General features: G+C 33.9%; 2 protein-coding genes across 2 annotated transcripts; both read right to left on the bottom strand.

Annotated features, from left to right (window-relative positions):
* Nucleotides 1-2,362: 2,362 nt before the first annotated feature.
* LOC113781426 (putative uncharacterized protein DDB_G0291608) lies at nucleotides 2,363-4,945 on the bottom strand. Its single transcript, XM_027327360.1, has 2 exons — nucleotides 3,416-4,945; nucleotides 2,363-2,763 (listed from the first exon to the last, which is right to left on the bottom strand). Exons 1-2 carry the CDS (start codon nucleotides 4,633-4,635, stop codon nucleotides 2,715-2,717), a joined length of 1,269 nt encoding a protein of 422 aa, XP_027183161.1. The 5' UTR covers nucleotides 4,636-4,945; the 3' UTR covers nucleotides 2,363-2,714.
* Nucleotides 4,946-19,438: 14,493 nt separating this feature from the next.
* On the bottom strand, nucleotides 19,439-24,619 carry LOC113781668 (E3 ubiquitin-protein ligase AIP2). The gene is made up of 5 exons (XM_027327640.1): nucleotides 24,231-24,619; nucleotides 21,217-21,439; nucleotides 20,893-21,095; nucleotides 19,949-20,164; nucleotides 19,439-19,832 (listed from the first exon to the last, which is right to left on the bottom strand). The coding sequence occupies exons 1-5, from the start codon at nucleotides 24,390-24,392 to the stop codon at nucleotides 19,683-19,685; spliced, it is 954 nt and encodes a 317-aa protein (XP_027183441.1). The 5' UTR covers nucleotides 24,393-24,619; the 3' UTR covers nucleotides 19,439-19,682.
* Nucleotides 24,620-26,522: the final 1,903 nt, after the last annotated feature.

The following is a 26,522-nucleotide window of genomic DNA, read 5'->3' as shown; positions in this document are numbered from 1 at the left end:
ACCTAAGTAGGGACCAAATTTGACCAATGTGAATTTATAAGGGACATAAAATTATATTTTTAAAAGTGAGGGACGAAAAAAGTTATTTTATAAAATATGAGGAACGTTTTGAACGATTTTCCTTTTTTTTTTTTTATGAGGAGGAAATGGGGGGATTGGGGGAGGCCTTTTTGGTAACAGTTGTAGAACAGTTGGTTCTGATTCCTTGAAAAGGTAAATCAAAATCACACTTTATAGGAAGGTTCCTGGTAACAATTGTGAAATCGCTGATTCCGATTCAAGTTGTGGCTTTAGTTCCTTGCGATTATGATTTCGGTTCCGATTCCAATTTCTTATATGACAATAGATTTAAAATAAAGAAAAGGTGAAGAAACAAAAAATATAGAAGAAAAATAAGTTTTTGATTTTATTATTATTGAATAAGAAAAAAAAGGGATACAAATTCTGTGAAAAGTACTTCACCCTATTGAATGTTAATAACCCTTTTAAATAAAAGAAAAGATAAACTATTTTAGAGAAATTAAGAGTATTTTCAAGTTGGATAACTTAGACTTCTTTCATTTTTTTTTTTTTAAATGTAGGTGTGACGTCTCGAACTCACACTCCCTCCCTCGTATCACCTAAGTCATTTCTCCTACCCCAAGCACCTTAAACTTGGATCAAGTTTATCATTTTTTTTCCTTTTTTTTTAGATGATTCTAGACTACAATTCCAATTCCATTTTTAGAGAATCAGAACCAAAACCTTTACTTAGTATTCTCTCTCCAGTTCCAGTTCCGGTATAGTTCATGTAAGGTCTGGTCCAGTGCGATTTCTGGCTCAAAATGAACCGTGGCCATGTCTACATATATGTATGTAACGCACTCAAACTCTTCAATCCCAGCCCAAAATGAATTATGACAGTTCCCTCATGTCACTCTTTTGGTTTGAAAATCTGAAAAAGTCCTGTACATCAATTTTCATCAAACCACTTTTTCGCTATAAGAAGCTCTAGTTAGTTACTAATTAATTTTTTTTTGGAAACTAAAACAATGTGGAATAATTTGAATAGTGTATTATTTGAAACAACCCTGTTTGGATAGTGTATTATTTGAAATATTATTTGGAATAATTACTGTAGCACTTTTTGTGATGTGATGTATGTGAGATAAAAAGGTGATTGGGAATATAAAAAGGTAGGTTGGGAAATGTGTTTGTGATGCAAGCAAAATATTATTTGAAATAATGGAGGTATCCAAACACTCTAGTGTTACAATTTAGTTGGCAATTGGTGTAACAACATATAGCGTATGACAGGGAAGAAATTTTAGATGGTTCTGGTGCAAATCCATGCTGCTAAACTTTAGTTACTTGCATTGTTGAAGTGATTCAGATGGCAATGGCTAGCTGAAGAGAAATATCAAGAACTCAAGCTTATTGAGAATTTGCTAAGAGAAATATCAAGAACTCGAGTGTTTGGATAGGAGATTATTTGGAATATTATTTGGAATAATTGCTGTAGCACTTTTTGTGATGTGATGTATGTGAGATAAAAAGATAATTGGGAAGATAAAAAAGTGTGTTGGAAATTGTATTTGTGATGTAAGTAAAAAATTTCTGGCCATTATTTGGCTATCCAAACACAGAAATGTTATTTTTGCTGCTGAATAATTGTTTTCTTTTCTTTTTTATTGGTGTAATGGTAGTCATAGGAAGTTGGATATAATACTTGTGCAGTTTTGTAGCTACTTGTGTACATTCTTGGCTCTATCAATGGAAGTTGTATTATAACTTGAAAAAACAAAAAGAAAAAGAAAAAAAGTATGTCCATGGAGTAAAAGTTCTAGTGTGCTTCTTTTTCCCTTGTCTCCTAAAAATCCTGAAGCTGAAGGGCTTAGCAATTCCTTTTGCTTTTGCATGTTTCAGCATATTAGGGTATCAGCCAATTAATGTGCTTGCTCAATTTTTTTTTTTCATTTTCTTTTTTTCTTTATTTCATTTTCTGTTATTTGTTTGGATACAATGTTACATATGATGGCTTTAGCATTATATACAAATAAGAAGAATATACAAATTTGCAACCCTAAGCTGATGACTAGTACATTTTTGCCAAAAGATGAAATTCAATTAAATTGAAATTTTAATTTGATAAGGTTATACTTCTTGTTGCAATGAGTTGTACCTCAGGCTGTATTTGGTTCATTGAGAAAATTGGAATTGCTAGATGTAAATGGATTTGCTGCATTCCATACATAGGATTTAAGCAAATTTTCCATAGATTACAACCGCAATTCCAAGCGAATTCCAATCTTTTCAAGCTACCAAATGATTCATCATTGACACAAATAATTCAACATCCTAGTTATTACAAAAGAAAAGGCGGTCAAGGCAGCCAAAACATTTCTGCAAAATGTCCAACAATTTGGTATATTCAAATATTTTAATAGGTAAATATGGTAGGAAGGTAAATAAACTAAATATTGATTCTTCCTTCTCTGTTTTATTATTTTTCATGGCTTGTCCATATCACATTCTCTGGCAAGCCTTATTAATGAGGAAATACAAAATCAAAAAAAAAATGAAGAAGAATATATTTCCAGTGGCATCTTTTCCTTCTTCCTCCTTTCCTTATTCTAATCTTTTCTTGATTTTGGTGGGCAGGGGGGCTTTTCTGGCTGCTGGGGCATAAAAGAATAGCCAAAGATTTGATTATAACAAAAACCAATCAATCTTTTTCAGGATAACCACTCCCCATCCATTCCTTCAATTTCCTCAATCTCCATGCTGCAAGTACAGAGAATGAAAATCAAAACAGAGGGGGAAAAAGGAAAGGAAAAAAGAAAAAGAAAGGGAAAAAGAATAAGAAAGAGTGAATTAATAACTCATTAACTCTCTGCACTGAAAACAGAAGCAGCAAGTGATAAGCATGAGAGATCATTTGGGACTAAGCAGAGCAAGACCTTGAGTCTAAGAACTTTTGACCAAAAAGTTCACAATTTCATTCTTCTCCATCCAAATCAACTAAATTTTAATTGTAGACTGATCATATGTGATCACCTGCCAATATAAGAAGAATAATTGATAATTTATGGGGCTTCTTCTGTAGAATTAAGTGTGTATTGGGAACAGCAGACAATCTAAGAAGGCTCGCATTTTCCCATTTCCCCAGAACCCAAAGTCAATTTGATCTTTATGCTTTAATCATAGTACATGCACAAAAGTGATTCTGCCTTCAGATTGGGTCAAAGCAAAGAAAGCACAAGATGAACTCGTTGCATTGCGTAAAAGAGAATAGACAATCCTATATTGCAAAACAACAAGAATCTTACAAGTCAGTAAGGCCATAGGCAAGAAATAAAAAAAAAAAAGATAAAATTGTTCATTTACATTAGTCAGAAAATAGTTGAAAAAAAAAATCAGAGAAACAAATTCTTACCATGGCAAGGCAGGATCTTGCATGTAGTCATCAAAGCAATAATCATTTAGATGTTGCTCCAAGCAACTCTCATTTGCATTCAACCATGAAGGGAATTCCATGACTTCATCAAATGGAAAATTCCCATACTCCTCGGCCTTTTCCTCAGGATCAATTTCCATAGTCTTCAAAAATTTGAACCACCATGCTGATGTGACCAAATTCAAGGTATCATTCCACTCCATCTGATGCTGCTCACCTATTGATCTGATCTCTGCCATCTCCTGGTCATCCATTGCATGGTGCAAATCTGTGTCTCCAAAATTCATCATGCTTGACTCAGCATTAGTAGCCACCATAGGAAGCCCCTCTTGTGGTATTGCCACACTAGGGACTTCCTCAGTGGCAACAGAAAGAGGGGGTGAAGAAGAAGTAGATGAAGATGAGGTTGAGGAGTAAATTGATGGGATGTTGGTACTTTGGTAAAAACTTCTGTCTAAGTCATTGAAATCCTGAAGATTGAGATTCAGGCCTAATGGTTGATTAGGGAGTACAAAATTGAAATTTTCAGGGAATAGGGGTGGAGCAACTGGAGGCAAAGGCCAATAGTAAGGATGATTATTTGGAGGACAAGCAAAGGCTGAGCAAGGAAGATTGTCTACATAGCCAGTGAAGTTGTTGGTCATCTGGGATTCGTAAATTCTCGGATTTCTCCTAGATTTTGATTTCCCTTCTTGTTCTTGTTGCAGAGGCTGCAGCTGTGGTTGCAATTCACTTTCCTGCTGCAGCTGCTGCTGATGTTGTTGTTGCTGTTGCTGTTGCTGTTGTTGTTCATTAGCTTGCTTCATAGCTGCTCTATGAAACTTGAGTGCTGTGACAATCTCCCTTCTAGCCTCAGCCATATTCAGAAGCCTCTCTTGGTACGGCCTACTGGCGTGGAGTCTCCTTCTGACCTGTTTTTTGTGTTGTTGAGGCTGTTGGGATGGCTGAGATTGTGGCTGTTTTTCACCGAAGCCATCAACATCTTTACTTAAATTTGTGTTGCCAGGGATTCCATCTCCATCTTCTGGACTGTCCTGGTCCTTGGAGTTGAGTGGATCTTTGGTTCTAGTAGAGGTTAGCTGTTTAACCAGGCTACGAATGTATGCACCAGAGAGATGGGGTTCTTCTTTTAGTTTATCAAGTTTGTCAATTTCCATTCCTCCTTTACTTCCTTGTTTGGAAGAAGATCTTCCCCTCATCTCTCTTTCCCTCTTTGTTTATGTTTTTTCTATTTTTTTTTGCTGGTTTTCTTGAAGGTGTATTTGTACTCAGATGAAAATGAAGTGGTGGAGTCTTGAAAGAAGGGCGGTTGTCTGAAACATCATGTTTTTCACTTTTCTGGAAAGGCAAAGTACAGAATGCAGAGGCAGAGGTCTCATGGGTGTTATAAATAGCTGGCGACAGTCTCTAGGGTTTTTAAATTCTTTTGGAATTTTCCCTCTTTTGGCAAACCACTAGGATGTTCCATATTTTTTTATTCCCAGCCTTAAATTGGCAGTTAGAAAAAAGCTTTTGTAACTGATGCACCCTTCCCTTGCCATCAAAATTACAAGTATGGTCTTTTTTCTTTTTCTTTTTTTTTTGCATTTTAATCTCATCACAAAAGTCTCCAAAACACATATTAAGGTCTGGCTGACCTCAATCCACTTGATAGATTGGTGCAACTAACTCATCCTGCATGCTTCAAAGACTCATCCATCCATCAGAGGATGAAAAAGTTTAGCTTACACCATCAACCTAATGGTCAAATTCCCTGTTAAGGCAATTTTGTCAAGAATCCAAAGTTTCACTAATAATGTACTCTTCTCCTATGATTGCTTACACAACTATGGTCTCACATATCAATATTTTTCCTTTGCTAGATTGCAACCAAAGAAAGCTCAGTGTGAAATAGCTTTATTCAAATCTCTTTTTCCCACTTCCAATTAAAGATCTATTTTGTTTTTAAGGGATCACAACTATGGTAGAACTAACAAATGATCAAACTCCGGCCAACACTCAAGAACTAGGAACTTATTTTTAGATTCCACTATGCCTTTGTTGTTAAAAAGGGGGGGGGGGGGGGGAAGGATTGTCTTCTTCGTTAAGTCAGACATTTAATAAAAATGGTTGAAACACATGCATACAAAACAAATTTTGTGATAACTTCACATGGAATCCATTTCAAGTCAGCAAACTCAGCTCAATTTTGTGAACAGCCCTTCTCAAAGGTTGGAGAAATGGCATCATCTAGTGTGACTCTCTGTCACAAAAGCATGAATTTAGCTTTGAATTCACACAGCAGGTCAAACATCTATCAGATAATGTAAGATCATTTCTTTAAGAAGAATATCAACGAACACATATTTTTAAGTGAACGAATTAACATCCTAATGATTGAATGTGTGATCTCGGACACAGATTATCTAAAGGGTTTTCTTCTATTTGTTTGCAAGCTTATACACTGGGACCAGATTCTGAGGACGTCATCAAAGAAGCCGTAGAAACTGACATGAGAATCTTCATTACTGTTGTAACCTTCAATTCTTGCTTAAATAAATATATGTGTGACCACACTAGCATTAAAAAAAGCCATAAAATCAACATTTTCCGTTCCATTTGCTGAAAATTATTAGTCTGATGATGAAACAGAGAACTTGGACCTTTTTGCAAAGCCACTATACGGCCTATTAAGGACAGAAATGCTCCATACCATCCCCTCTTTCATATCAGTTTCTGTTCCATTTCTTGCTGTGGCTTCTCCAAACACTCATTACATGATTTCTAAGTACTATTAGGATGTTGCAGTGGCATTGCTTCTGAAACCCTCTACCTCTAGCAGAATGCTATGTCAGTGGCAAATTTGGTAAAATTTCCTCATGTAAAAGACAACCTGAGGGTACTACTAAATAAAAGTTACCTGTTTCATGTCAAAATAAATCATATCCATTCTCCAAGGGTATAATACTATTCAAAATTGCAAGCTGACATTCACAAGTACTACTTGTTGTGTACTTGGGGAGCAATGAAGTAATTGATCGCAGAAAAATTATTAACTCTGACCACAACCCAATCTATAGATAATACTCCCCCAACTGCTGGTAGGCAACATTTGCTCTGAGAGCAGAAATTATTGTTGATGAGACATAAAATAAAGGGAATGCTCCCACTACCAAGCAGGCAGTGCAGATTTACTTTTCTTCAGAAGCATACCATTGCTCAAAGCTGCGGTTATTGCTGGTACAAGCCTCTCTCACATGACAACATCCAATCAGCAGTTTTTAACGGAGTGCAGAAGCAACAAAATGTTTGTTAATATGATAATGCTTTGTGAGCTCTAAATCAATTGTTTATCTTAAAGATAACAGCAGAACAGTACATGTATTATAGGGCAGGTCAGAATGCTTCAGCAATTATAGTTGATTACACATCCATTAGGCTGGACTTTTTGGATGATATCTGCCAAAAAAGACTACTCATTTAGCAACTACCCTTTCACTTAGTCTCTAATCTAAAATCTGAGGAGCAACTAGCAGTCAAACTCCACAATCTTCTGCAGAAAAAGTTTCATCTTGCTCTAATTCATTTCTATGAACTAATTTTGGTCTACAATTTTTCTAGCAGTCTCATACTGGAACTCCATACCATTACTTATCAGCTGTTTGATTCACAAGTAGGTTAGAACACATCAGAAATTGTAGTTGACTACACATCTATTTAGGCTGAATTTTTTGGATGATATCTGCCAAAAGAGACTACTGAATTCTTACAATTAATTCCTGTTATCTCGTATTCAGAGTTGGTCGTCTGGTGGTAATATTTTTAGTATGACATATGTTGTAGGCCATATACTTGAAAAGAATTTGAGTTTCCAGATCACAACTGATGAAAGTTTCAGTTTAAACAAAGCAGATCATTACCTAATTGCCATTTTTTTTATTTTGATTGTACATAATAATTCCCTAGTTCCAAATTCTTAGAGTTTTGAGCCTGTGATATTGAAGCACTATAAGCCCTTAACTCTGTGTACAGGTAACTAGGATCCAGTCTTTACTTGCTGTAAACCCTATGTTTTCCATTCAAAGAAGACCTAAAATCTTACGAAGAAGAAAGGAGAAGGAAAGGATTTGAGAGTTGAAGTAAGGACCTCATGATTACCTCTCCTTCCTATGTCATCACGAGTACTTAGTACGACAGAGAGATTAAATTATTAGTGAAGTATCCTAGTATCTGATTAACTTTTGACTTAGTTAAGAATAAAAATTTCAAGTTTCACCCTAACATAGGCTACAAAGTTAAAGAATTAAAAGGGGATTGATACAGGTACAGTTGAGATTTGATACAATCGTGCGATTGTTATACTTCTTTCACGAGTTGATATATATTTACACATGTGGATGTATTTATATATTAAGTTGATATACATGAACAAAATTCACATACACAACAAAGTAATATCAATGTACACCAAGTTGTGTAAACTATACAATAACCAAATAATTATACGAAATCTCAACTGTACCTGCACCAAACCTAACTAAGAGTACCTCAACTAAATATTCTCTTGGAAGTCAAAGTCCCTTTTTAAACCACAATTCATGTTTTGGCATCATCAAAATTCCAATATTTAATCTTCATTTTTTTTTTTTTTTTAGATTTCCTTGCAGAAGAATTTATATGATTAGAGACACTTCATATGATTTCTTTATATATTGTTGAATCCACAGCTATCCTATTACTTTGGAAGTGAAAAACACTGATAGAGCTTTAGGTAATTTTCCAAAATTTCCAATGTTGTTTTCTCAAACCTTGTGCATGGCTTGTTCCATATCAAAATTAAATTTCAAGTTACATGCCTTTTATTAGACAGTGATACTACAACTATTTTACCATTTAACAAACCTTGCTTTTCAAGATTTTTTACTAAAAATACCAAGATGGCATTTTCTACAACGACAAGGAAGTTTCAGTTTGTCGAACTTCTTGTTTAACATCCTAACCCGGCTAGATCTTATATCTCAAACCCTCCTTCCTCTCCCCCACCAAAAAAAAAAAAATCAATCTGAAGTTGTGTTTTGTCAAATAAAATGCAAAACATGTAAATTTTTTGTTATAAGATAGAAAAAAAATAAAAAGATAAAAAAATCGTTAGCACGAGATTCACAAATTAGAATATGGAACTTTTTTAACCTGATTGCTAAGTAATGCTGTCATAAAGTATATAGGACTAATTTTAGTTTATACCCTTACCTTGTGTTTGTCATATGGACCTAATTAACAACTGATTGTATAAAACTAAAGAGAATATGTACCAAATTTAGTAATTAATTGATAAACCCCAACATCTCCAAAGATGTAGTAGTATATTTTTTTTTATATTTCTAAACTGCTTATTCTAAATTTTGCAAAGCAAATCTAAAGTCCCAATAAATCATCAAAGGTTAATTAACTATTTTCAACTAGTTTATTAATAATATTGACTTCTATTTTCGAAAAGACGAAGAAGAAGATACTATACCATAAAAATGAATTAAACAAATAGAGAATAAGCACTAGAAAACAGTCAATTTTGGAGAGGAAAAAACAAAAAAAAAATAAAGGAAAAATAGGGTTTGTTGCCGGGGGAGAGAGAGAAAGAGAGGATAAACTAGAGAACATTAAAATAGGACAAGAAAAAAAAAAGCAAGAATTATAAAATATTATGGTATGCAATGAAAGAGAGGAAGGCAAACGAAAGTGGGAAAGAGGCCTGACTTCTGCTGGCTGCTGCTGCTGCTGCTGTGTTGTTAATTGTGGATAACATCAAAGACAGATGCAGCATTGGCTTCTCTATCAGATGAGGTTATAGAAAACCTGATTCCACCAATCCCCTTCATTTCGCAGGTGCCCAGCAGATGGTTTTGACGAATGGCGCTTTCCTACAGCGAAAAACACTCAAGAAAGGACCATAGACCACAAGGTCCAGAACCCATTACTACACATTATTATCACCAGAGGAAACCTAATTCAAAAGCTCTTTCTCTTTCTCTTTGGATACCATTCACATTTCTGATTCCACCCCTCCACCGTTTGTGTGAGAAATGAATGACATATGAATGCCTCTGTCTTTCCATCTCTCTCGCTGACTAGTCTCTTCCCTTTATCTTCTTATGTGATGAGATGAGATGAGATGATTATCAACTTGCACTTGCAAGATGTGGAAGGGATGCAATACAACTGCACAAAAACTCTGCTAGTAGAAACTAGAAAGCTCAGCATTCATTGATTCCATATAACTGATCTCTCTGATTCACTGTAGCTTGACAGGTCTGAATGATGTATAAACACTACTATTGCTTTCTTTTCTTTTCTTTTTTTTTTTTGTGAGATGATCTTGGTTACGTGTGGAGGAATTTTTGTAGCACGGTAAATAATTGTTACGTATGGCATATAAAAAGATATGGTTGTGCCAAATTAACTATGACTAAAAGTTACAAAATCAACGTCCTTGGTAATAAACCACAATCAAGATATGTCACTACTTGCGGACTATCAAAAGAATTTCAAAATTATAATCTTGTGAGGAAATTGAAAGTTTACTACGTACCATTTGCTGCTAAATGTTTGAAGTCATGTGAATATGTAAAGAGAACTAATAAAAATTAGCAAAAAAAAAGAAGTAATTGTTCATTTGCTATAGTCAAGACCATTAATTGAAAATGATTCAAAAATTTTATTTTTCGCTGCAAGAAGTCATTTTACTCATTCAACACATCTCAATATGACGTAGTAGCAACATTATAGGTACTTCAATTGGAAAATTTTACATGCTTAGGAGCCCTTATTGTTATCTCCCCCACAAATCTACACTGCCAAATTAAGGTACTCAATATTTAGGGGGTGGGTGCGTCATTTTTTTAATTTTTTTTCTCCCTAATGGATGGTTTAGATCGTGAGGTTGCAATGAGGCTTCCCTATGATAGAATTTCCAACTTCAATATAAATGACGCTCAATTTTACATTAATTCTTTCTCATTTGGTCATTGAATACGATTTGTGTACATCACCTACCTTGTGATTCCGTGTTTGGAGAAGCAAAGATAATTACTTTTGAAGATGGAGAAAGTGTATTGGGAAAACCTCAATGGCATAACATGTGTTGTGGCAATAGGCAATTTTATAGATTTATCAATGTGATCTTGGGCTGCAAATATTTTCTTGGAAATATTTTTAAAAAAAAATATGCCGTTGAAAAACACTACTATTTTAAAATTTTGCACATCTAGCATGCTAAACAAGACAAATTATATTTTTCCACAATCTAGACTTTCAAATTTTGCTACCATAAATTGAGCTTTTATCCATAATTCTTTGCAATCATGGTAATTGCAGAGAACGGTGACGGTGAAATTTTGATAAATTTGAAATTTGATGGTTGGTATTGAATTTTGACTACAAATTGCAACAATTGACAATAATTGTTATACTTGTATATGTTAGTTTCTTAGTGTTTATACTTATTATGTTAATATTATATTTGTTATATCATTACTTGTATTGCATATTGCATACATTAATTGCATGGTGTAATTATCAGAAGCAATTATAGATATCCGGGATCCCGCAAGTCATGTGGTTAGCCCTCTAGTTGAGTAAGATTCAAGAAGAGAGTTAATATTTTCTCATGGCAAATAGCAAACATTGACTCTCATTTACCCTTTTCTTTAAATCTACTGGAAACGAAGTATTGCAGCTTAGAAAATGAAGAGTAGGAAGAGAAAAATATAATGGTAAACAAAGTTCAGTCTTTCACTTTCATTAATTACTTCAAGTTTATCACAGAGATATATGTTCTTAGGTCACCTCATTAGAAAGAGAATCGTGTACCCTTTATTTTGAGAACTCCTATTATCTTACTGTTAGAGCTTAAACTGCATTAAAAAGTGGAGAAGGCAGTTCTCATTGTTATTATTATCTTGTAATCCCCTTTTACAGTCTTATCTAATAATTGTTCTTTGAGCATCACACTGGTAAATTCCACCACAAAATTTATTTAGTAAATTACTCAACTAGGTAACTTTCTTGCCCACGGTTCAATCCTTCTAGTCAACATCAATTCAACTGATCAAAATTAAACACTCATATAGATATGGGTTCTCTGCAATCACAATAGTGATACAATGTACAATTTGTGGTGAGATGTGTTGATCTTGAATTTGGAAGAACGAGATTGAGGCTTGTTTGGATTGAGATAATTTCAGATAAAATAATTTGCTTCACAAATTTCAATCATTTTTTTTATTTCACATACATCACGTCACAAAAAGTGCTACAGTAATTATCTCAAATAAATCATTCAAATAAACTCCTATCCAAAATTATCTGCTTGAAACTAAAATTTTAAGGAGCCATAAAATTTATTGCACTTTTATACTTTGTCGTTCAAATGTCTAGATTTGTTAGTTCAGTATTTATATTTGTTATGTTAGTGTAAATTAATATTACACCATGCAAATGAAACTGATAATTGTAGAAGCTACATATGCATCTAAAAAAAGCCATGTTTTTCATATAATTTTCTTTGAGAAGATTTTCCATATAACATTAATGTGCATTCATCCTTAATGCTCATTTTCATTAATGGCTATACCTATTCCAAATAGGAAAGTTGTTCTTACTTTCTGCACTAGCCAAGCCAACATTGTGCAGATAGGCAGGTAAAGATAATTAAATCTGGGCTGTGCAACTGTGCAGCACCAGTAAGTTTTGGGGACCCTTGGAATTAAACCTGATGACAAATGAATATATCCATCGGTTTGGTGCCATTAAATGGCTTATTTGCTATTGCTGTCACGGCACCGCCAACCATGGTCTGTTGCCTGCAAAGCACACAACAATTTTTGGCTGCCACCGCCACTGCATCTCCATTATCATCTTCTTGACAAAACCATACCCTCCCATCACAGATTAATTCTCATTAAATTGCCAAAATTGACAAGTCTTTGCAATTCTAGATTTGTATATTCAATGCTGAATAAATTTCTGTTACCATTTTCTTTTGGTCAATGGCCATCAATACTTCCTCAACTTAATCAAAAAATCATTAGTAGTAATAAGTGATATCAAAAGTTGCCGAAACAAAATGCGCAACAAACTGTTAAAGTCATAAGTTAGTGTTAGGGTGAAATTTTTGGACGTGTGATATGACACTGGAAATGTCTTTTAGAGCTCTAGAAGTGATAATATTCCCTAGTTGAGCAAAAAATGAACTGAAAATTTTTATAATTCTTTTTAAGATAGTACTTATTCGCCCTTTTGTCTCTTTTTTTTTTTTTTTTTGAGGGCATACTAATACGTAGAGGTAGAATTAGAACATTTACTTTGAGAGGCATTACATATATATTACTTACGGGTATCATATAGAAATTTTCAAAGCTTTCATTAGGGCCAAAAATTTTGAGTAAATTTTATATATACTAACAGTGTACATTCTATTACTGTTGGATGCACGACATATATATAAAATTTGAGTTTCAAATGCAAATTCGAATTATATGTTATGCATCCAATGGAAAAAAATGTATATGTATAGAAAATTAATCCAAAAATTTTATCTATAGAGATACTTCTGAAAATTTTTCACTTTTCAAGGGGACAAAACTTAATTTTCTAGACAGGTCAAGCAAAATCGTCAGATAAGTGATAAACAGACGTGATATATCAGAGGAATATGTAGTTTTAAGAAAAAATATATGGGATAAGGATGAGTACGAGATCAGGATAGATCTCTCATTATGATCTATTCAATTTTGCAACTACTACAGGTACTAACTCTATTAGACTAATCAGTTCGTTCCTCATAAATTTGACTAAATTGGTACCAAAATCTTCAATTAATCTCATTGTTTTAATACATTAGTACGTGAGATTTCAATATATATATATATATATATATATATATATATATAACTGAAGTATAAGATTTATAACTTGCTGTATCGTGACATGCATTGTTGGGCCATAAATACCGATAGAAAATAGATCGTGTATTAGGTGATTAGCTCCTAAATTGAAGCATAATTTATCTACGTAACGTTTGAGCGATAGTTCTATTAACAAAAAATTATTTCCAATAGGGAAATGGTGGGATTTAAGAAACGTTCGGGAAAACTTGAGTTCAAAACCTCTAATTCCTAGAGTCTCAGAAGTAATAGTTCTTTTTATTAGTATCTCAACATTGTTAACTAGTTGCATATGTGCAAAATGCACTTTGCTCTGTTTGGATTGATCATTTTTTCAGAAACAAGTTTTTTAAATACAATACTACAGTAATATACAATAACTCAAAAAGTATCTCATTCATACAATATATCAAATATTTTAAAAAAATTTTATCGTAAAAATTTTTCATATACACTATTACAGTAAAATTTTTCAAAATCACTCCCAAAAATAGCTAATTCAAATGGAGCAGCGAGATTCATTTGGTCATCAACTTTGTGCAACATTATGATGTATATTAAAAAAAAACCTAACTCAGATTGTGATTGTGCTTTTGCAAAAATTACATTTGATCGCAAAAAAAAAAAAAAACACTTTAAAACCTAAATCAATTGTCAACACCATAATGGAACTAGGTCGAAATCTTCTGAAAGATTTCGAAAGAATCCTGAAAATATCTACGAACCCCAAAAGTCTAGTGAAAATTTTCCTGCATAATATTAAGAAAACTCAAAGCTGAAGCTTCCTAAGGCAGCTTGCGTAATATATTACTGAATTGTTTCTCTTGTAGTAAGTTCATGCATGTGTCTATGTTCCCTTTAAAATGCATACAGTCAGTAATGGAATATTAAAAAGTTTTCTGCTGATGCCAGCTAGTTATGGTCCAATTTTTACTCTTCGATTATTTTGCTCCATGGTGAAAATTGAACACAACTGAGGCTTAGTTTGGATAGAATGATATGGCGAGAAAAGAACAGAAAAGAAGGGAGAGGACTAACCCATTTTATTTTTTGGGAGTTTTGAGTGGATGGAAAAGAAGGGAAAATGAGAAAAATAGGATCACAGATAGTTAAGTACAAAAAAAAAAATCTTCATATTAGAGAGAAATGAAAAGAAAGTAAAATTCTTACATGCAAACTTTTTATAAATGACAAATTTACTCATAAAATATGAAAAAATATTAACACCAAACATGCCCAAAACCATTTTGTTTTGTTCTTAAACTTTTAATAACTTGAGGATCTCTTCCTTTCCTTCTCTTCTTTTCTTTTCTCTCATATTTTAGACTTTGTCCTCTTTTCTTTTTCTCTTCAAAACTCCCCATCTAGACCTAAGTGTTGGAAACTTGTGAGGTACCAAAATGATATTTTCAAAAAACCTCATGGGTGGTTTCTGAAATGATCGTTTATGTTTTTGCCCAAAAAATTGCTGGATATTTATTAAATGGTGGGGCCCGAATGTAAATACAGACGGAGGTGATGTGATGGTTCATGATCAGATCAACGGCTATCTTTTGAATGTGGAGGAGCTGGGGTCGATGCCACGTCAGCAATGACCTAAAGCATCCAATGGGAGCAAGGTCGCACGTGCGGTTCCAGGAAAGTGACATGTCAACACCAGGTCAGCGGATTGCGCGAGTGCTGCGCTGCGCGGTCCCCACACAAAATGTCAGCGGGCCAATTTTTTCATGCCAACTAAAAAAAAATTAAATCTCAAATTAAATCTCTTTTCAAATTTTTTTAACCCTTTCATCTCTTCTCGTACCCTTCTCACATTCAACAACTATCAGCTAATTAAAAGATTCGAATTCGGAACAAATAAACAAATTCATAAAAAAAAAAAGAAAAGCAAACAAGTTCATAGCTGGTGAGTAAACTACAAAGTGGTTTAAATGTCAGTAGCTTTGCTTGGCAGTGTATTTAACCATCATCTTGAATAGAAGGTCTAAAGTAGAACTAGACTTTTGGTTTAAAACCTCTATATTGGTACACTTAATTCCAATCAATGTTTATTTAGATAGGTATTATTTGGAAATTTCTTTGGGAGATTCTTCTGATATTCTATGCCAATAATTAATTCTTTTTTTCTTCAACTACCTTTTTATCTCACATCACATTATAAAAAGTATTATACTTAATAGAAATATTCTACATAATCTTGAATTAAAATGGAATAATTCTCAATTTCTTACGTTTTTGTTTTCTAAGAATGGGTTTTTCAAGTTTCAACAAATTATCTTTGTTTGTACAAGAGGAGGAGAGATAAAATGTGCTTTAATATAAAAAAAAATTTACTCAAATTTAGTGTTGAAATTAGACTATGTCTTTAGAACTAAAAGAAAAATAAACATATTAGGCTGAAAAATCACAAGTTAATTAGAGTACTTTTCAGTTTTCAATTATATAATAATTTTGGGGCAAATAAATTAGTAAATATCTGAATCTAATGACGGAATCTAAAGGTAATTCCAATAGGAATAGGTTTTTTCCTTGAATTGGTTGTTTGGCAACTCACGTCAAAATGTAATCTTTATTCCATTATCAATGTTTGCCAAAGCTATATTTTGTTGTCAAAACTAAATAAAATACAAATAAATTGACTAAAATATCATTCTCGCTTTATACCTTTGAATTTGTATCACATTTTTGCTTTGCACACTAAACTTTAACTTCAAACACTTTGCACAGTAACTTCTCCGTTTTATCCTAGTTAAATCTAATCAATAATATTGTCAGCAAAAATAATGGACTATAGGACTGCGCAAATCGATGACAATATGCTGAAAGTGGTCAAAAAGCAAAAGGATCACAGTCACAACAAAATGATATATTTTTAATGATTTGCACAGTCCTCTATTCCTTTAATTTGCTAACGATATTATCAATCAGATTTAAGTGCAATAAATCTGAGAGGTAAGGGTCAAGTATCTAAAATTAAAATTTAGGATGTAAAATGAGAATATAATACAAGTTCAAGAGTACAAAGTGAAATTAGTCCTTCCCTCACATACATATTTTCGTCTGTCTCCCTACATGCAGATTTTCATCTATGTTTCATTCTTGTATAGCAGTAGCAATTTTTATAGTTACTGAGTTTTTGGGATGAAATTGAAAACTTCCAAAGCTCAGAGATTAAAATGGAATTTCAATCGATTGTACATTCTATGAATTTGTCTTTTTTTAATGCTTTTGCTTTCACGTACCATTCATTTTATAATGCTTCTTATTGTTTTGATATATTTTAAAGGGATAATTTCAGAAATCTTCCCTGAGGTTTCTAACAATTGTAGAGACCTCCCCTCAAGTTTATTAAATTACACCTATCTCCCTTGCTTTTACTGTTTATATAACAATATAGGTCCAAAAGGCTATATTTTTTCTCAAAAACCCTAAGCTACCCTTTTTGTACAAAAATAAAACAAAAATTATTTTGCCAATTATTTACTTTCATATCTCAACTAAACCCACTATATTAACAAACTAGCCTAATAAATAGTCTAATTCCAAATTCTAAATCCAAGCAATTCCATCATCACAGTCATAAAATTGCTTCTCCCAAAACATATATTCAATTCTGAAGATTTGTTCCATCCTTCAGTCAAATTCAAAATCAACTGCCATTATGTTTGAATAATTTTCAACATGGGATGCCATGATTTGGTTCCATATAAGTGGCTCAACTCCCACTACATGTGCCACATTATGGCCTTGAAAAAAAAACCTTAAAAGGAGATTTAGGCATGGATGGGATTAATCAAGTTTAAAAGAAGGGAAGGCATCATTATGACTATAGAAATTTTCAAGAAATTTATTTTACCAAAAATCAAAATTCTATTTGCAACTAATCACACCCCAATTTTCAAATTAATACACACCCTCTTAAAACAAAATAATCTAACCTACCGTCAAATCTCCAAACATGTTAACGTCTTAAATACACAGAAGAAACTCTATTTCTATAGCGAAACCACAACTAACAATTGTCAAGTATAAAAAGAAATGTAAATGTACTTATTAACATCTTAAAAAGTTTTTTGAATGGATGATAGACAAATTAGCAAAATTACCAATTTTAATCTCTCTTCCTCTTTTGGCCCATAATTGCGTTATTATTGTGTGCCTTTTTATCTGCTTTTAGTTTGACCGTGAAATTGGATTTTACTTTAATCATTAAATCTAATATTTCAACTAAACTTGTGATTTGACAATTTTAAAGAGAAGAAAGGAGAAATAAGAATATATAGTAAAGTTTAAAGGATTACTTGTGGTGTGATTGGCTATAGTTATAGGCAATGGTTGGTGGTAATTTTAGGAGGAAGGGATTGATAGATGAGAACGAAGTGACAGTAAGTGAGCGGAATCGTCGTTAGTTATAACTTGTAAACATGATCGTCGAAAAGATTAAGTTTTTTTTTTATTTCATTATAGTATGAATTATTTATTAAGTGAAGGTTATTATAGTCATTTTATTATGACAAGGGAGGTCAATGTAATTTGTAAAATTTGAGGGGAGCCGAGTGAAATTGTCATAAACCTTAGGGAAGGTTTGTGAAATTATCCCTATTTTAAAATTTTCTAGTATTCTAGGTGTGGAAAAGACAAGTCTATTGTAAAAACACCCCAAATTAAACTAAGACTACTGATATGATGTCTTTCTGTAAATTGTGGAGCCATTGGGAACTCAATTTTCAATGATTCATGTGATCTTTCCAAACGAATTTCTCTTGATGCTTTTTATGTGTATTTATCTTCAATAGCAGTATTAAATTGATAGTAGCCTTTATGGCCCGAATTAGATAATGAGTAATAGAAGCAGCGAGCCTAGTCCGGAAGTAATAATAATAATCTTCAAGGACCGAAATATATAAATATAAATATATACATATACATACATACATAAGTAGCGTTTATCCAAACTCGCTTGTATAATTACACGACGTAGTCTAGGAAATACGAGTGATTTGACTTTATTATTGTCTTTTCATGCACACCAGCATCAAATCATACACGACGCCCCCCAAAAATCACCCCTCCCCAGCATTCCTCCGGGGCGGAAACCAACAACTTCCTCGAGGGAAATGTAAAGTCACTTTCCGCAATAAGGTCCGGCGGTAGTGGGCCTTCTTTAATTATCTCAGCGTCTGGTGTGCGGTTAAGGGCGGCTGAGATTGGGGTGGCGGTGACTTTTGTTTTTGGGGAGGGGGGGGGGGGGGGAAGTGTGGGAACTCTGTACTGCTATTCTTTATCTTTAGTAACACTTGGACGGACTGTTTTGGCAACGGCTCTGCAATATTGACAACTTGCAAGAAGTAAGAAGAAAAGGCTAAAAGAATAAATTGCAGGAAATGTAAGCTGTTGTGTGTATAGTATGTATAACAGCCAGCTAGCAAGCAGTAAAACTAGAAGGGACCATAGATATGGATGTGATGACCACAAAGATGGTGATACCTCAGTCCAAATACCTTCACATTACGTTTCCAGTAGAAAGAAGCACATGATTTTGCAGGTTACGTACGTGCATGCAATTGCATACAACAACAAGGCAAAAAACAAAAAAAAATAGTTGTGTGTTTTCAACCCTGTCTCATTCATTTTAGTTGAATACCTAAACTAAGGTATGTGTAAAAGAAAGCAAAAAAGAGAAAGGACTAATTTTCTTTTGGATAAGATCCAAGTTTTCAAGGATCAACTGTAGGGTATTTGAGTTCCTTAATTTTCTGTTGGTGTTTAATTGGTCATCTAATCCAATGGGGCTGATTTTCACTTTGGCCCTACGAGGCTTCATTGAATCTCTTATGCATTGCCCCATTAACTTTTAGTGAAGCATTTTGTTGTTGCATGTCTCATGTGAGTTTTCTTTGGTTTTCTGTAAACTCTCTGAATTTTACGTACCCTTCATGAGAAGGGTACACGGAAAGGTTCAGACATGCACCAAGACCATTTTTCTTTAAGGTACGAATGAATAGCTAATGTTAATCAGATCCCAGAATTTAAAGAGTTAATAAGAACCCTTCCAAATACTTGAAAACCAAACAACCCCAGATTATCCATGTCATCTCTAGCATTCTAGATCAAGTTTGAAATAGTGTTGATTTACAAGAAGCAACCCCTCAGGAACAGCGTATTGCTAAATAATAAAATCTCTGAATTAGAAATAAGAAACAATGGAGAAGGCCGTGAAATAGTCAATAACCAAATCAAGAAAAAATAATAATGTTTATTATTACAAAGTTTTATGCCATCACAAGAACATTGGAATACCAAAACATTAGAAATAACAGTTTAACCTATATATACATGGACACCCCTTCTCGAACAGCATTTGCTGCTCCTTTTCTCTCTTCTTCAGCTTCCTTCTCTCGCTCCTTCCAACTTTCGTAGTCATGATCATCCGTTCGCAGCTCATGCCGACAGATTGGACAAGAATTATGTTCATCCTGTGTGAAGAAGAATTTTGTATAAAAATGAAAATCAGATGCAAATGATAAATTGCATGCATAAAACAAAGCCAAAATTTGTCTCCAGATAGTAGTAATGGAGCAAAGGCTTTTACCAGCCAGGGCTTAAGGCAGGGAGGGTGAAAGATATGCTTGCAAGGCAACTCTTGCATCTTATCATTCAGCACCAAGTTCTCGGTGCAAATGGCGCACTCACTATCCGCACCCAGCTTGCTCAAGACATCTGCTGTAACAGTTGTAACAGGGAGCTTTGCCACCACTTCTTTACTTGCAGGTGGGGCTCTTGGTGCTGCAGGTCCATCTTCCAGAATCTTCATTTCACCCAAAAAAAAAAGAAGAAAAAGTTCAAAGTTAACATGCATCTCCAACAGACAACCAAAGTACTTTGCTCCCAATTAAATGTTCCCCAGCTTGTTCTAGGTATTGATTAAATAACTTGTTGGTCGGGAACAGATTGTAACTACAGAGAACATGGATAACAAGGTGGAGGTCAACATTGACTAGAGATATCACACCTAATTCTATCTCAAGCCAACCATGAAAGCCACCACTTAGCAATTAGCAGCTCTTACAGAGGATTGCAAAGCTTAGATATAGAATCGGGCCTGCAGTAAACGACAAAATCCCAAGGAAAAAAGATAAGGCAGCAAACCGGATGCTAAAGCAGGTATTCTTGTATCATTTGCATGACTAAGGAGGAGCCAAATCATGTTCTAAAACAGATTATCTGCATACTAGACTAGGGGTAACCCTCCAAGAATTGAGTCCATAGATGTCTATGACCTCCTGTTAACCCACAGAAAATGAAAAATAACCATTGCCTATTTGAGAAGAAGCACGTCTCATTCTTTTCTTTTTTGGTTTCACCAGCAAGTGGGTGTATGTAAAGAAGGCTGGGAAGACTATTCAAAAAGCAGAAAGTTAAACACTGACTAGTGAACATACAATGTTTATCTGCTTTTTAATTTGTTTCCCAAAGAATAATTACAAACATGGGACCAAGTATATATTGTTTTAGATGGAGAAGATAGAAGAATACCACTGGCACCATTGTATCAAGTCTATCAAACAACTGCCGGACTAGGTTTGCTGCTTCTTCAGATGTGTTACTATTGCCTACTGGCTCATTAGAAGATTCTCCAGAAAACAAGGTAGCAGCAGCAGACAAGAAGTTTGATTGCACCAGCCAATCAGGCTGTGGAGGCTCAGGATCAACTGTGAGGTGTCCTTCAAATAAAAATCCTGGATTAAAAAATCAAAACAAATAAACACACTTGAACCATCACCAATGCCAATTCTAACAAATCAATTGAGCAGTCAGGCAGTAGAATGCTCATAAGTTAGAAAAGACATGCTCATGGACCTGTATTCCTCGTTTGAGCAGATCCCATATCTTCTGATCGATTCTCTGCTTCACCCAAATGTTCCCTGGCATGAGCAATGCAATTCTGCAAATGTTTCCTCTCTGAAGTTCCAGATATTAGGTGTTTGGCTTCCAGGAAAAGCCCCAGCCCAGCATTCCAAAATCCAGGTGCCGTATATCTTGTCTTTAGAACAGTTGCAACCCGACATACGACAGTGTAGAACTGCAAAAGTTACGATTCCATATTTTCAAGAAGAGACAATGTATATGCTTGAAACAAAATTCTTAATAGAGGACTTCTCCAATGCGATAATTGCATTTATACATCATCAGACAAGATTGTGTCCAGAATACGGTAGTATGTTGAGTAGCAAAGGAGGTTTAAGTAAGAATTTTGTCTCATCCACTCTAATTTCATGAGGGATACATTTTACATCCCCACTCAAATTTGGGAAGTGCCTTTCAACAGAAGATACCTTAACCCACCTTATACGATACCCAAACTTAATCAAGATTGCAATCTAACTTTTAGCTGAATGCACTAAGAAGGATTATAAGAAGGAAAAAGATTATCTGTTTATATGAGGCAAGCGTTCCATCTGGTTCGGACCCTTGTGATGCAGTCAGAAATTGTCCTTGATTGCACAGGACTATGTAGAGGAGACTTCTTCAACTATGCACAGTGATAGGGTGATGTTCTGTTATGCACAAAACTTTTAAGCAGAAAAGCTAAGAAGTCTGTACAGTATTGATTCTTTATGTAAATTTTAAATGAAGTATTTCTCCCAGAATCTTAATCCAGAACATAGCAGAACAGGACAAGTGACAAGACAAGTATCCATAATTCTGTAAGTGATTCATCCTCCAGTGAACAACATACAGCTCAAGCAAATTGGTATATAAATGCTTGCACAATTGTACGAGATGTACCACTTAACCTCCTCATATTATGGTTATGTGATTGGTCTACACGTAAAAAGTGACAGCATTAAACCTCGTCTTTGAAGGGCAAGAAAAACCCTTTCCTATTTACCACAACCTTTCCCAATTAAATGATCCTCAAACACTATCACCGTTTCTTCCCCCAAGAACCACCATCTAACCACTAAACAAGAACCATAGAAAAGGATGGAGAAACATCATTAAAATACCAACATGAAACAAGAAACCAAATCCAAGAAGCACAATATTAAACAACAGTGGCCGAACATTAACTATAGTTCCACTTTCCAACTTCTCCACAAATTCTCAACCAGCTTAGAACTCTTATGTGCACCAAGAATATTAGATTAAATAACAGCATGTATTCTCTATGATTTCTTTTCCTTTATGGTAGCAAATGGACTTGCATAAGGAGACAATAATCTTTATTTACTAGATCATTATAGCCAATCTATCAACTACTGCAACTGAAATCCAGCAGCAATAATATTTGGGAATTTGGCAATAGGATGATTATTGAAGGTGGGAAATAGTAAAAGTCGTGTGGATCTGGGCTATGCTGTAAAATAGTCTCTAGGTCTTTAGCTCTACACCAGGATGTCAAGGGCAAAACTAAAAGGGGAAAATATAACAAAGCAGAGAAGACCATTAGTAGGTGGCACAGCTTGGGCAGTGACAGCTGCAAGTCTGGAAGAATATTGAATTTCTGGGATAGTTGAAAGCAGAAGAAAGATGAAATCAGCACTCTGGCATACCAATACGAAAATGCAGCAATCAACTTTAAATGCTAAAGTTTACCCTTGAATTCAAACCATATTGGAGCTAAAATTGTAGCTTGTAAAGTGATAAAAAAGAAATATATCGGTCAAGAGTCTAAACTACAAGTCAGCAGCAGGTCATTTCCACTTATGCATATGACATGTTTTATTATCTGGCGTTCCATTTCCCTCCTAAAACTACAACACGATTGGTTTCACAGGATATAAAGCATCTGATCAGATCCCCAATACATGCCAAGGAACTTCTTCCTAATTAGAACAAGGAAAGATTAAGAAATAGTTTTTTTCCCTATATGGTAAACCGTTGTATAAAATCTTTAGACCTTTAAACATCTTACTGTTCTAGAAATGACATGTCTTGTCAAAGAAAGAGAATAAAAAAGAAACACAAAAAGAAAGGACTCAGAAGACTAGAGCCAAACAAGCCAATTGATTCAGCAACAAATTTGTTCTTCTCCCACCGTATAGTTTACAGATGACAAACTACAAACAACTAACACAATTTCTAAGGCCTCGTCCACATTGAAGCAACTATAGACAAGCAAAGGGAAGGCTTCCACCGACCTCTCCCTTCCATCCCTCTCAACTAAGGACCATAATTTTTCCATTTTATCCCGATGAAAACCTTGCTGAAAACCTCTCAACTAAGGCTTCCGTGACCTCTTCAGTCTTCTGCTTCTTCCCTTTTGCTAATTAGGACACCACTTAATCACATTCACTCGAACTGATCATCTTTTTATCGAGAACTAACACTGCATACACCATGGATAGGGAAAAATTTCTATACCTGAGCTGGTTGAGATGCTTTGCAATTGAACGTACGTTACATATGAATATTATAAGAAACTATCGAACTTGTAACAAAAATATAGGCCCTCTTATGTAAAGACATTTTAAACAGAAGCTTTACAAAAGATCTATCCTTCCATGTTCAGGCCACACTAATTGATCCCATACGGAAACACAATTAAATGGTAAATGAATTTCCTGGAATAAATTCCCATCTCATGCTTCACAATATCGCAATTGCTTTGCCAGAAATCCTATGTTCTTTAACTAACTTGGCAGTTCTTGAAAATCCCATCTTTTTTAGCTTAATCACTTTCTACATAACTTCGCTCAGGCCAGATACTCCTTTCTCCAATTCCATATCATTGCTTGGCTGGGTTAGGCACAAATTCAAAAGTAAAGACACATAAAAGCATAGCAGACCTTTCAAAAACAAGAAAAGAGAAGAAATTTTCTAACCAAAAAAGAAAACCCAAAAAAGAAGGGGGATTTGATGATACGAACCAAATTCTTGAGAGGAGGAGAAGCAGAAGAGTAATACTGTTGAAGAAGGGATTTGATGGAGAAGACAGCTTCTTCAAACATACTTTTCTTCGAGAGTTGCTTTTGCAATTCTTGCAATTTCTTTTCTATATCCACGCCATTACCACCAAGCCCTTGCTCCATTTCTGTAACGAATAGTTTCTAAAAAATTGACTTAAATTGCAAGAAATTAAAAATCCCCAAATTGGTTTCTTTGGATTTGCCGATTGGGTTCTGTGGATTGATGAAGAATCCAGATGAATGTGTGTTGCTTTGTCTGTTGGGAGGTATAAAACGGTGTTGAGTTGAGTTTCTTGTGAGAGAGGAAATCAGCTAAATGGAGAGAAAACGGTAGGCTATTCTTGTTTTCTCTTTACTTTTCTTTCTTTGTTTGTTATTAAAGGGGAAATGAAGACGAAATTTCACTGCCTAGGTTCATATTTGCCCTATTTTATGAGGATTTAGGATTCCAATAGTACTTGTTTTGCTCTTAATTTTTTTTTTCTTTTTTCGCTGTAAGAATATAGAAGGTTTGCTCCATAAAAAAGGAGCATAGAATGTTCATAGGAGGTAATTATATGCATAGCTAGTAAAATTAGGGACATGTAGAATACACAATATTATAGAATTATAGGTATATATGTTTTATGAACTTTTCTACAAAATAAGATTAAAAATTTGGCCAAAAAATATGAATTTGATAAAATTATGGATATCAATTCGCCTGTATTATAGATTAAAAATAGTATGAATATATTTAAAAAGTTACGAAACTAAAATTACAGAGAAACTTACTATAATTTTCAAAGAATGTACCATGTTTATGCCTATTTTAACTCTTATTCTTGCATATGATGCACTATAAATTGATTGACATATAGTCACCTTATTAGTTTTAAAGTGTAACTCTGCAGAAATTATAATACGCATCATTTCTATTATGTATATAAGTTAAAAGATATAATATTTTTTACTTGTATAAAAATTTAAAAATTTCTCAAAGATTGAAGAATAAATCATGATGTATGATAAGTCAAAAGTTTATTACGTAGTTTATATGGTTAGTTAAGAAGAACAAATATGTTTTAGCGTATTTTTGAGATGTACAAAATATAAAAAATTCTTTAGAATTATACACACAAATGTTTATTTTATATATATAATAGGAATTTTGACTAATTAGGGTTATAAAAGAGTGACAATGTACAATCTAAACTTTGAAACTTCAATTGCGAAATTTTATTAATTTCACGTAAGTGACTTAAATATATTTGAACTCATGGATATATTGTGTAAGATTCCAAAATGGGATTTTTTTTTTTTTTTTTTATCGAAACGATAGGATGTTTATCATTATTATTGTAAGAATTTAATCTTTCCAAATGTCTTCTCATTCAACCTAAGCCAAGCTGAAAAAGGTACTTCTACTATACTAAATTTCCTGGGTTGGCCCAATATTGATCTGGTTTCAGGAAGGGCCTTTCCAAAGTCATACCTAAGTTGGGCCTTAACTGGAAGTATGTAACTGAGCGAAGCTTTAAAGAATCTTACCTTTGTGTAGCCTGACAATCCATCAAATATTTGAATCCAAATTATGACAACATTGATCCAAAATAATAAAAGGAAAATCCCAAGCGACATTCAATGTACACGACAAACACGTATTAAATAATTGCCTACCGATCTACATATACATATACATATATATATATGTATATTTTTTTTTTCTTCCACAACTTTTGGCACCCTTCCTTCTACTAACTGTTAATCCCAAGATTTGAATCCTGAACTTTATAGTAGGGAGGAATTTAAAATCTCTCCCCTGACAATTGGGCCAAACCCAATAATTTCATACTTATATTAATCGTTTGAAAAAATCATAATTTTCAGTCCGTTTTTTTATAAGTGAACTCATAGTAAAATATGCTTTCTTCATTTTCATACTATTTCAATAATCAAACTGCATCAACTATTTTTCTTGACTTGCTTCAAAAGCTTAAATTTCAAAAATCCCAGTCCATCATCTCAGTGAGGCAAATTTTATTTTTTTCACTAAAATTTATGAATATCAAAATCTTATACAGAAGAAATTGTCCCAATTAACCGAATACGTATCTGCTTTCTGTTTTTTTTTCTGGTTGGTTTCATATAAAATTTCCTGTTGGATCGGTGCTTTGCATATGGGCCATTCAGGCGGTTTGTCGGTTTGTGCTGGCCCATCTTAAAGCTCCGAAAGGTCGTGTCTAATATTATGACTTGGGTAAGGATAATCAA

The sequence above is a fragment of the Coffea eugenioides genome, chromosome 8 (genome assembly GCF_003713205.1).
Source record: "Coffea eugenioides isolate CCC68of chromosome 8, Ceug_1.0, whole genome shotgun sequence".
Taxonomy (NCBI): Eukaryota; Viridiplantae; Streptophyta; class Magnoliopsida; order Gentianales; family Rubiaceae; genus Coffea; species Coffea eugenioides.
The sequence above is the reverse complement of the archived record's forward strand: the minus strand, read 5'-3'. Positions and strand labels throughout refer to the sequence as shown.

What these genes read in the sequence shown, in the direction of transcription:
- LOC113781668 (XM_027327640.1), bottom strand. Translation starts at nt 24,392, where the DNA reads ATGGAGCAAGGGCTTGGTGGTAATGGCGTGGATATAGAAAAGAAATTG. An exon ending in TGCTCAAACGAGGAATACAG is followed by an intron (nt 21,096 to 21,216) that starts GTCCATGAGCAT and finishes TTTTTAATCCAG; the next exon opens with GATTTTTATTTGAAGGACAC. An exon ending in CCTGCCTTAAGCCCTGGCTG is followed by an intron (nt 19,833 to 19,948) that starts GTAAAAGCCTTT and finishes TTCTTCACACAG; the next exon opens with GATGAACATAATTCTTGTCC.
- LOC113781426 (XM_027327360.1), bottom strand. Translation starts at nt 4,635, where the DNA reads ATGAGGGGAAGATCTTCTTCCAAACAAGGAAGTAAAGGAGGAATGGAA. An exon ending in CAAGATCCTGCCTTGCCATG is followed by an intron (nt 2,764 to 3,415) that starts GTAAGAATTTGT and finishes CTGTACTTGCAG; the next exon opens with CATGGAGATTGAGGAAATTG.